Source organism: Austrofundulus limnaeus, unplaced genomic scaffold (assembly GCF_001266775.1).
Source record: "Austrofundulus limnaeus strain Quisiro unplaced genomic scaffold, Austrofundulus_limnaeus-1.0 Scaffold411, whole genome shotgun sequence".
NCBI lineage: Eukaryota > Metazoa > Chordata > Actinopteri > Cyprinodontiformes > Rivulidae > Austrofundulus > Austrofundulus limnaeus.
In genome coordinates this window covers 67518-79480 of record NW_013952813.1, presented here as the reverse complement: position 1 = coordinate 79480, position 11963 = coordinate 67518, and the positions used below count along the sequence as shown (strand labels likewise).

At 38.4% G+C, this 11963-nt stretch overlaps 2 protein-coding genes across 2 annotated transcripts in view; one reads left to right on the top strand and one right to left on the bottom strand.

Moving 5' to 3' along the window:
- Window positions 1-1396: 1396 nt before the first annotated feature.
- sdha (succinate dehydrogenase complex, subunit A, flavoprotein (Fp)) overlaps window positions 1397-11963 on the bottom strand; it is a 12442-nt gene continuing 1875 nt past the window's right edge. Inside the window, exons 2-15 of the mRNA XM_014024175.1 lie at window positions 11616-11699; window positions 11240-11401; window positions 10944-11087; window positions 9261-9425; window positions 8999-9147; window positions 8751-8875; window positions 7093-7261; window positions 6814-7009; window positions 6556-6727; window positions 5550-5668; window positions 3936-4047; window positions 3710-3840; window positions 2917-3030; window positions 1397-2840 (exon numbers count right to left, since the gene is read on the bottom strand). Of these exons, the coding sequence (XP_013879629.1) occupies window positions 2754-2840; window positions 2917-3030; window positions 3710-3840; window positions 3936-4047; window positions 5550-5668; window positions 6556-6727; window positions 6814-7009; window positions 7093-7261; window positions 8751-8875; window positions 8999-9147; window positions 9261-9425; window positions 10944-11087; window positions 11240-11401; window positions 11616-11699 (1929 nt within the window). The 3' untranslated portion in view covers window positions 1397-2753. The remainder of the gene's footprint in view (window positions 2841-2916; window positions 3031-3709; window positions 3841-3935; window positions 4048-5549; window positions 5669-6555; window positions 6728-6813; window positions 7010-7092; window positions 7262-8750; window positions 8876-8998; window positions 9148-9260; window positions 9426-10943; window positions 11088-11239; window positions 11402-11615; window positions 11700-11963) is intronic.
- Window positions 11372-11963, top strand: part of ccdc127a (coiled-coil domain containing 127a) — a 9076-nt gene continuing 8484 nt past the window's right edge. Inside the window, exon 1 of the mRNA XM_014024176.1 lies at window positions 11372-11429. Coding sequence (XP_013879630.1) covers window positions 11372-11429 — 58 coding nt within the window. The remainder of the gene's footprint in view (window positions 11430-11963) is intronic.

Here is an 11963-nt window from a genome sequence, read left to right as displayed (position 1 = left end):
GTGTGTGTGTGTGTGTGTGTGTGTGTGTGTCATTTTCTGTGTAGGTGTCGGGTCTAAATGTTTCAGGAAATTTGAGTAATTTAGCCTCCATTTTCTGAGAAAACTAGCGTGTGAGACAGGGGTGTAGGTGGGGTTTTGCTCTATTTTTAAAACTTTTTTTGTTGTTTGCTTTGTTTTTGCTCCCAAGCAGAAGTTTCACTTCTCCACCAGTGGAAATGTGTAAACACTATAGGTAAACCAAGTGGGATGTGTGGTTTTTCTGTTAGTAGATTTCTCAGGCTACTCTGCTTTTGTTACAAAATTATGGTGTTCACTCAGTATAGAACAGTATAAATGTAGAACAAGCAAATATGATCTATGATCACTGTTCTACCTTTCAACAAATACTGTATACCATATAGCAATTTTATGATTTTATAAGTATTAAAAACGCACTTCAAATGTCAAGTGCATAGTTTTGAGCAGAGGTCTATAAAGTACTTGGAAAAAAAAAACTAAATCGTATTACATGAACAGAAAATGACTTTGGCAAAAATAAATTTCAAAATACTCAAGTAAAAGTCATAAAACTGTTCACAAAAATTGGGAAAGTAGAAGTCCTTTTACACACTCGGTAAGAAATAAACTGTTGAATTTGCTGAACGTTAAGTAAATTGAGCAATGTATGTATATTATTTGCTCATTTCACTCGACTAGGATTAGTGGAGCCAGCTGACGTGACTTTGAGTAAATTCAACACTTCGTTTTTTTAGAGCGCATAAACATCTTTCATGAGTTTGAACGGATTTAATTTTGTAACGCGTAACTAGGTGTTATATCTTCAAGTAAAGAAGTAAAAGTATCATTTTTAGCCATAAAATGTAACAAAATAAAAATAAAAGCAGCTATTTAAAAAAATTATTAGTAAAATTACAATTCCTCAAAAAACTAGTTAAGTACTGTAACGAAGTAAATGTACTTAACCTGTAGTTTTGATTAGATTTTACATTATACGTAACTAAACTAAAGACTTCAGCACTTTACATTAGTCATTTACCCAATAATACATTACATTCCCAACAACATACCACTGATGTAAGTTACATTGCAGCCACAGCTGCCCTGGGGCACACTGACAGAAGTGAGGCTGCCTCTGACCTCCAGCAGCCATCTTAGTTCAACTATGTCATGAATGTGAGCAATGGACTGGTTAGGCAGTGTGCAGTGAAGGGCTTCTATTACAGTTTCAACCAGTGTGCAGCAGAACTTCAGGGTCAACCATTAGCATTGGTTCTGCTGCCCCCTAGTGAAAAACATTGAGGCATTACAAAAACTCATTATCCACAGCAGAAAACTCACAGCTCTATGAATTAGTTGACTTTACAGAAATAGTTTCATTTTGTTCAGGCTGACAAACTCATAGATAAGCCTAGTCTTTATTCATGCAATCATAACTTCATACACCTTTACATTTCAGTCAAACTTGCATGACATGGTTATTTATTAGTGCGGACAGATGGACAGCACCAACTGCTAGCTAGCTGTAGCATTTCCACCAAGAATATACAGTACTTGTATTTCTGCTTGTGTACAACTATATAAAAGGGAACCAGTGCTCACAATCATGGCGATAATTCATTTTAGGCCTAGCTGTACTCAAACTAGCTGTTATCTCATTAACAAGGCCAGGATTAAACCATTCCTACAAACTGAGGATATTCAAATAGTTCAACAGGTGAGATATTAAGTGTTCATAACTTCCACAGAACCGCTCCTACACAATACCTTTAATGGTTACCTTTTTTTTTACTGTTCCCATTACCACAGACAAACCACAAGTTTCTGCTTTTCTGTATCGCATTAACTTTAATTACATGGAAACTAATAAAAATGGTGCAAAACCAGAAAAACCTTTACTTCAAAATGGGAAATAAATCACATGCGAGAGTCAGTTCAGTGTTAAACTCTCAATGTGAAACCTAGCTGGAATTTGATGCAATGCCACGGTTTATTTTCGAAATGAAGACAATTTCCGGAAGGATTATTTTATTGCAACCTAAAAAGCCAAGCTACTCTAACAGCTTTTTCACGGAGCCCGACGTGCTCCGAGAGAGTCATCAGTGGAGACACTAAATGATCCAAGCTGCTTCATTTGGTTAATATTTATATTTAAATCCAGCAGACGAAATAAACTCAGTTAAGACTGATTAATTACCGCACACAATCCACATGAAGACCACACGAATGTAAAGCGACGAGAAAATACTATCGATTCGAGCCCGCAGTGAGTGGGAGGTGCTTTAAACAACCACACACAGTACAACTTATCAGATTTACTGTATGTCTAAAATATTTACATACCTTAAACCTCCCTTCAGTCTGCGACACATGCTTAGTAAAAACACTCGGAGTCTTCACTCAGCTGCAGGGAGAAGCTGCAGCAGTTTGTACAATGAGTCTGAGAGATGCGAGTGTAGCACCAACACAAAAGGCCAAGCATGATCGAGACCCTTGTTCCTTTTTTTTTTCGTTATGTTTAAGTCTTATCTTGAGCAGTTTACTGAAGTGTTCAAGTCCACAGCTACTATTGTGGGCAGCTAAAGTAAAACACACCTGGAACAAAAGGCGGACATCGCAGGATTGTATTGTATTTAGCATCCTTTAGTGGGTAAAAATGTGCAACATAAACCGTTCCTTGTTTCAAACCTGTAATTATTGTTTACGTAAATAACAGTTAAATGATTGATTTCTTTGTGAGTAAAGTGGAGATGATTTTAGTAGGAGCGAATGGCTGGAGGAACGTGGGCGCAGTCCTGCTCATCCAGAGAGCTGTCGATAACGGGACGGTACTTCAGCGTCACCTTGAATGATTAGAAAAAAAAAGTTAGGATGATGAGGATATTTAAAGCCGACTGAAGCTCTTAGAGCAGAAATTACCTTTCCAGTTTTGGGGTCGACGTACGACAGAGTGTGTTTCCTCCAGTGCTGATCGAAGGGCTTCTTCTGCTGACCCTCCAGTGGCTTGGAGAAGTCGTACTCGTCCACACGATCCTGAAACCGAGAGGATGAACCGTCAGAGCGCAGACTGGCTCTAAGCATGAGGCACGTCTGTGCAGATGCAATAAATGTCAAGCCTGATGGTTTGGAAAACACAGATAAGGAGGAGACGCATACAGCTTAGAGGTGCATACCACCATTTACTCTACGAGTGTGTAACCTCACAGGCTCCACCAACTAAAATCTGTGTTTTAGTTTCGGATTATATAAATATAAAACAATGCTTTTCTGATAGTACTCATTTTCTCCTTTTTGCTAAATTCATTTAAAAATCCATTCTCTCCCTGCTTCCCTAAATGTAACCCCCTCAGCTGCATTTATCACACACACACACGTCATTTAGATAGATAGGACCTACCAGTAATCTCATCCTTAACAGGTCTTCCATTCTGCTTCCTTTTTCACAATTCTTTGTTGCTATTGATTTTTGTATTTTGTATATTTTTCTTATCTTCAGGCCACCTTTTCTGCCATACCTCATAAATACCTTTGCTCTAACACAACTGATGGGAATAATAGATGATTAACAGGCTTCTGCAAAACCTGAAGAGTGAATTCACTGAATCAGGTGTGTTGGAACAGGGAAACCTCTGAAACATCCAGGATAGTGGCCCCTTGAGGACCAGGATCGGACACTCCTGATGTAGAGAAATGATTTCAAATTTCAACTAACTTTGAAGTCCTCTCTAGCGTGGGCACCCCGGCTCTCCTTTCTTTGTTCGGCTGCGTTGATGGTTTGGACGGCATTCAGCATCAGGTTCTGCAGCTCCAATGATTCCACTAAGTCTGTGTTCCAGACAATACCTGAAGGGAAAAAAACAACCAAACAAACATGAATTTGACTGCAACGTTGTGCGATTAGAGGCACATGAAAAATAACAAGGACAAAAGCACAGTACCTCTGTCAAAGGTCTTGATATTCTCCATGCTCTGGTAAACGTCATCCATCTTATTACATCCCTCTTTGAGAACAGAACCAGTACGGAACACAGCAGCATGGCTTTGCATGGTCTGGATAAATAAAAGGAGGCTTTGTGATGGAAAAATACCTTTTAATGAACTGTTTCTCACAGATCCTGTTTAAGCCCCTTTCACTGATCTAATGTCACTGGCTTTATTGCACCTCTGTACATCGTGTGTTGTCCCTTGTCAGGAAGACAGGAATGTTTTGGGCCAGAACCAGATCATCTGTAATTCATCACTGATTATTTTTATCTTGAGCCAGTACAGAGCCTAGGATGAAGTAAATGTTTATCAAGATAACATCTGTATGTTATGGTTTATGGTGAGTGGGGATGGATAAAGAAACCATATGAGTGGGGGACTCGTAAGTGGGCTCATTGCTCTCCCCAAAAAGACACAGAGCTTCATTCTTTGCATCCCTCAGGTGAAGGACACAAAGTTAGACACAATCAGTGTTCTGAGCTTCTCAGGACCCATAAAGGGATCCCCAATAATTCTTTTCCTTTGACTGCTCACAGCCAGGCAGTGGCCTAAGTAGTGCAAAGAGATCTCTAATTCAATGCCACAGGCATCACACAGACCATTGTCATGGAGTCATTTTGTGGCATTTGAGCAGGTTAGGACTCCAACCAGTGTACTTAGTTTTCTTGTCAGGGCGATGAGAGCTTTCCAAACCTAAGAATTGGGCCATTTATCACTTCCTGTGCCTGTCAACAGTCTGTCAGCTCCCTTCAGCGGACTGAGTGTTGACGTCTGGATCAGACATTTCAACACCAGTCTGTAGGACTGCCCTACAGTGGTGACTGTGGTCACGTAGATCCAGCTGATAATCTTTGGGGTAGCACCCCAACGACTATCTGCAATTCTATGACACTGGTGTAGGCACATTGCTGCCTTCTTACACTTTTCATTTATGTGTCTTTTCCAGTTAAGCTTCCTGTCTAGATCAATACCCAATAATTTAACTGACTCTGACGGAGAGTTTTACTCCCTCCAACTTTGGAGGTGAGTAACCCTTCCTTGACTTCTTATGAGTGAAAAGAAACAATTAAGTTCCTGCTTCTGGCACCATCTGGATACTATGTTCAGTCCCCTCCAGCCTTCTATAAGTATGACCAAGTCATCTACATATCCTTGTGTATGGAGTCTAGATCCACTCAACTCATTTAGTAGACTGTCAACAACACAGGGGTGAGATTACTCCTCCCTGTGGACAGCCCCATCTAAGGTTAACATTTATTAGACAGTCACCCAGAGTTGAGGATGCTTTCTTTGTCTGAATCGTGAAAATGAGCCAATTTATAGTTGTCTTATCCACACCTTTGCTGGCAAGTGCTCTTTCTATAGTTTCTACAGGTGCACTGTCAAACACCCCCTGTGTGTCCAAGAAGTGACTTTTTCCTTTGGATCACGCATTTCTGTTCTTTGTTGAATAATTTCCACAACAGGCATTACTTTTGATTTTCCAGTGAAATACATAGTTTTATAGTTTCAACTTGTGCAAAATGATCTGCAGTCTAAAATAACCACATCAGTGTGTTTATGTTTACCTTCTGCATGTTGAGTCTGATCTCAGAGGTTCTCAGACTCCCATTTGCAAACCTCAGCTTATCCAGGTTGGCCACAGACTCCTCTCCAGCACTGTGCTTCAGAGGGGACATTTTCTCTCCTAAGAAACAGAAAAGTATTAAATCTCCTGTCAAATGTGAAGCAGCCTGAACCAACGCACTGAACTCACCCTTAGCAAAAAGTAGTATATGCTAGTATCCTTTAAGTATACTAATTTTAAACTTAAAATAAAAGAGTATACTTCCAGTTTACTTTTTATGTAGTTATCCAAGATGTACTTAACCAAGTTTATCTTAAACTATACTTGGCTTATACTAAAAGTATACTAAAAAAATTAAGTATACTTAGTCTATACTAATGTTCAACATTTTGGCCAAGATGAACTTTAGCAGTACACTTTTCACACAGACTGGTTTATTTGTACTACATTTCAAGATTAAACTAAACGTATACATAGAATATAGATTACTTTCAGTATACTTTTGAGTACACTTTCATAAACTTGTTGTGGGCCAACTTAGTCCTAGAAGTATAATTGTTAGTAAACTGCTAGCATACTTATACCATTGTACATGGTAAATAAAAGTACACTAAGGAACATACACTTGTATATATTTAGTATACTTCATGACAAGTACTTAAAGTATACTTCTTTTTGGTAAGTTTATAAACATTATAACAGTATACTTAAAGTTTAAACTAAAAATGTCCCAATTTAGTACAAACAAGTATTAAATCAATATACTTTCAAGTATACTACAAGTACATGGTGCCTAGTATACTTGATATACTTAAACTTATACTTAAGTATACTTATTAAAATGAACTTCAAGTATACTTCTTTCTGAATACTGCAAGATGAGCAGAACCACGATCAAACTGTTGTGCTATCTGGTATCAAAAACAAACATCACTCTGTAATTGTTTTCATGGTTTTCATTATCAGGTCTCTCCTGATCTTATTATATATAGACAGAGGTTTTTCACCAGGCTTGTGCAGGTCAGTAATGGTGAGGGCGCAGGCTCTCCCGAACACCACCAGGTCCAGCAGGGAGTTGGCACCCAACCTGTTGGCACCATGAACGCTGGCAGAAGCTGCCTCGCCGCAGGCGTACAGGCCGGGTACCACCATGTCCTTGCCATTGGTATAATCAATCACCTAGTGTGCAGAAAGGATTTTAAATGTTTTCTGGGAATATGTTAATAGAGAGTGAGGCGAGGTGACGGTGTGGTTAAATGCTGCACCTGCCCCTTGTAGTTTGTGGGTATTCCTCCCATGTTGTAGTGAACTGTTGGCAGGACGGGGATGGGCTCTTTGGTGACGTCGACTCCAGCAAAGATCATGGCGGTCTCTGAGATCCCAGGCAGCCTCGAGGCCAGCTGCTGGGGGGGCAGATGGTGGAGCTGCAGGTACACGTGGTCCTTCTCTGGGCCGACACCCCTGAGGGGAGGAAGGTGACGCACAAATTCAGTATCTCGTCTTTAAATACCTTCAGTGACGCGCAGGGCGGGATTCATTCGTACCTCCCCTCTCTGATCTCTATGGTCATGGAGCGGGACACCACGTCTCTAGAAGCCAGGTCTTTGGCGTTGGGTGCGTAACGCTCCATAAAGCGCTCCCCCTCACTGTTGATCAGGATTCCTCCCTCACCACGACAGCCCTCTGTGATGAGGCAGCCAGCTCCATAGATCCCTGAAGGATTCATGTGTTAAAAAGACATTTGTCGGATAAAATACAGCTGTAGACTAATTTCATTTTCTTGGTTTACACGCTCAAAATACAGACTGAATTCAGAAAGAGATGTTATACAGTTCTTCTTGGTTACTAAAGCTAAAGATGAAAACCCATCACTCTTAGGGCTCTAGAGTGCGACTAACTTGGTTGCAAATGCAACCTTATTTTTTAATAGTGCGCCTTACACGCATGTTTGTCTATCCTCATGGGGACTTTCCAATTGGCCCCTCCATGAAGCAAAAACATGCACACACACGTGCTCTGGCGCGCAGTGAATCAACCGTGTTTTTGTTGTTGATTTTTTTTTCCAAACCAGAGTCAGAAAAAGTTTTTTTTTCTTGTTAGCTGTGGAAATTAAATGTGGATGGTTGCTTGCTCTTAAGTCTCAGTAGTAAAGTCCATCTTGCAGTCTGGTTCTGCTCAGCAGCATGAGGAAGCTCACCTGTATGGCAGGCTGGTTTTACATATAATCGGCTTCACCACAGTTACGTTCCAGGTTCTGAAAATGATTTTATGACTACACCGTTTCGTTTTTTTGGTGAGAGATACATAAAATTCAACTAATACAAATTAAATTGAAGACTTTTTCATGTTATGTTATTTTCATTATTTTAAAAAAGCTTTTTCACATTTAATAAATATTAGTAATATTTCAGCTGTAAATCATAATTCTCTGTTCATCATTCTGGTTTAACCAAGGCCAAAGATCCTGAAGGCCAAATTACAGGAGTTGTCAGTATCTGAGGGGCAGGTGTCTAAAAGACATTTAACCATGAAATGTTTAAGACGTTTACAAAATGTTCAACCCTTAAACATTTGCACTTAGAATTTCTTTCTTTTCATTTATCTTCAGATGTTTAAGTTAAAATTTCAGGTCATAGAATCACTTTAAAATTACTTTTCAGTAAGTCAGTATCTATGGTTCTGGTTCAAACATAGAACTTTATTTTTGTTATATTGTAAACAAATTATTTATGAGTTAATGTTGCCTTAATGGACAATGATTTTAAAAAAAGTGAACCATTAAAACATCAATGTTAAATGTGATGTGTTTGCAAATTTGGGTGCACCTGACTTTTGTACTGGTGCACCAAAGGAGAAATGTTAAGCAAACCGGTGCAACCAGTGCAAAAAGTTAGTCTAGAGCCCTGGTGACGCAAACATGAGTTGAAGAAATGAAGAGCTGACCCTTCATCTGATGATGTCATCATTCTCTGTGATGATTTTTTTTAAATATCGCTCTTTTGAATTTAATAACACAATGACAAACTCGCCCTTAGTGTTTACCTTTATCACCAAACATCAACATGCACATTACAAGTTATGTTTAAAGAAAAGACAATGTATGAACATACTTAATAAAAACCACATCACTGATAATACAGAAGCTGAAAAATAAACTTTCAAAACAACTCTCTCAGACACAATAAATGGTTTATTTTCTCACCAGTGGGGTGAAACTGGACAAACTCCAAATCCTGGCAGGGCAGGCCAGCTCTGGTCACCATGGCTGTCCCGTCTCCTGTGCTTGTGTGGGCAGATGTGCAGCTGAAATAGGTTCTTCCATAACCTCTGGAAGAAAATACATTTTTTTAATCAACTTTTATTCTATTCTAGCAACACGTTTAAAAATAAATTGATGTCTTGTAATAACCGTCTCCATTTAACTAAGCTAAAACTTAACGCATGTCCTACCCTGTGGCAATGACAGTGTTCTGGGCTCTGATGCGGTGAATAGAGCCATCCTCCATGCAGAGACAAATCACTCCTTTACACACTCCATCTTCCATCAACAAATCCAGAGCAAAGTACTCCACAAAGTAGCTGGTGTCGTAACGAAGTGACTGAACAGAAAGAGAAGGACTGATGAGTTGAAATGCTTAAAATGGTATTTAAGAAAAATAAGCTTCTCGGAGCATTTCCTAAAACTCAAGGCAGGAAATAAAAACGTGATTACCCTTCCGTAGAGCGTATGCAGCAGTGAGTGTCCTGTCCTGTCTGCCACACAGCAACAGCGATGAGCCTGGCCTCCCTTTCCATACTTAAGACTCTGACCTCCAAATGCTCTTTGGTAGATCTTCCCATCTTCAGTACGGCTGAACGGCATGCCAAAGTTCTCCAGCTGAAATAAAAAAAGCAACATGAGCTTCTATTTATACTACTGAAAGTCCATTTATCTTATATCATAATAATAATTCATTTATTTATTCATTTCATTAAAAATAATTTATTTATTTATTCATTTCATTTAAAAAAAAAACATTTTACACAAAACAAAACAAACTAGAGAAATTGCATTTCCTGCAAAAATGCTAGTGTGAATGCCTGTTGCTGAAAGTTGCTGAAATTGAGCTGAGAATGTTTAATAGCAAAAGTAATATTCCAAGTCAAACTTTAAAAGCTGAAAGAAGCAAAAGATAAAACAGAAAAACAGTAAAAAGGGAGCAAAAATATAGTTAAAATAGCATAAAAACGCTAAATGCTAAAATAGCTTAATTAAGCAGAAAGCACCTGTAAGAAACATGCATAACACAAAGTACCAGAAAAAAAAAACACCAAAAAGCAAAAAAATAGCATAGGAATAGTAGAAAATAGAACTACAGATAAAATAGCAGAAAAAAGCTAAAATTAGCATAAAAGCTAACCAAAAGTAGAAGCCAGAATCTGGAAACATTTTATTTAGCATAAGAATACATAGGGAGTACTACCTTGGTGAATTTAGCAGAATTAAGTTGTAATTGCTACAAACAAAATATTTATATAGCCTAAAAAGCTCATTTTAGCTATTAACAGCTAAAATGTAGCTCAATTTGTAGAAACTATCGGAATAAAGTAGAAAGCAACTGTAAGAAACAAATAGTTCAAATTAGCAGGAAAAAAAGCACAAATAAATCAGAAGAATAGCACAAAGAAGCAGAACTATAGCTGAAATAGCAGAAAACAGCCAAAGTTGGTAAAAAAAAGTTTCTAAAAATTGCACAAGGGAGTAAAAAAGGAGCACAACCAGAATAAATTGTGTAAGGTTTTGTAAAGATTTAGAAACTATTTGAAGGATTTGAAGGTTGTTGAAAATAGCCCCATTCAAAGTCAATGGGGAAAAAAAGTGGCTAAAAAAGTTGAAATAGCTAAAAAGCTATAAACAGCTGAAATACCAAAAGTCATAGCAGGCATTGCACAAAACAGCTGAACGTTTTGATATATGAATAGTTGAAGTAGCACAAAAATTGTGGAATGAGAAAGGTGCTGAAAAACGTATGGAAAACGTACGGAAGAAAAAAGGATCTCAATTGTGTGAATGCTATACAGGAATTCACACAATAAAATAAAAGGCAGCAGAAGAAGAAAAAAATTCTTATATCTGCACCTTTTAAAAAATTTTCAAACAATGATAAACCAAATAATAAAAAACTAATTAAACTCCTCAAACAGTAACTAATACAAACTAAACAATTTCCTATTTAACAATTTTTCTTTGATCGTTTTCTAACACAACATAAACAAAATCATGTCAACTAGGCAAATGTTCCACATTTAAACTGAATGTGCACCACTGGATTTACATCTTTAGTGAACAGTGTCTAAGGTGTTAGCTAAAACAGTACCCAGTATACTCGTCACATGTCTGTGTGAGTGACCTCACCTCCACTACGGCTGCAGGAGCCTGCTCTGTCATGTAGTGGATAGCATCTTGGTCTCCGAGCCAATCAGAACCCTTCACTGTGTCATAGAAATGCCACCGCCAGTCATCTTCCTCCATGTTACCCAGAGCTGCATTGATCCCGCCCTACGAACCAAGAGAAGATCGGAAGATTCAGCAAAACTGAAAAAAGAAAAAAACACTGCTGCTGTACAAGTCGAATTAAAGGGTTATTAATCCAGAATAATAAAGCTAATAAAGTACTGATCTTAGATTAATTAAACAGGATGCTCTTCTACCTGTGCAGCGACAGTATGTGACCTGGTGGGGAAGAGCTTGGTGACACATGCAGTGTTGAAACCAGCCTCCGACAGGCCGAAAGCAGCCCGAAGTCCTGCTCCTCCAGCTCCAACAACCACGGCATCAAACTCATGATCTACTACTGGATACTGAGTGGAGATCTGAGGACAATCAGACACAGACGGAAAGGTATTGTGACCCAAATTTTATATCACAGTATTAAACAATTATCCACTGATACCTCTAATAAAAAACACTGCAGACACAGTATATTCATCAATGCAAGCATCACAATCTACAGAATAAACTGTACCATAAATATCCATACAATGAAGCCTAATAGTGTTAATGTTCATGGCAAACAATACAACTCACATCATCTGATACTTTGGCGCTTTTCTTCTTGCCATAAATGGAGAAGTGAAAGTTTCTGGAACCATGAACTGCAGCAGCAGGGACCTGACAGAGAAACCAAACAATTACACATATGAGAATTACACTGACAGCATACCCACAAAAAACAAAAGCAAACTATAAACAAATACTTCAGGATTAATTTAAACATTATGAATATTATAAAGCAGTTTATTTTGTTTTGATACAGCTTCACTCAAGCCCACCGGTAATTTATTTGTTGTAGGAAAGAAATGAATTACATGTATAGGAAAATCTTTGGTTGTGAGCTTAAATCTGTAGTCTGTGGTGGTGGTGGTGGTGGTGGTG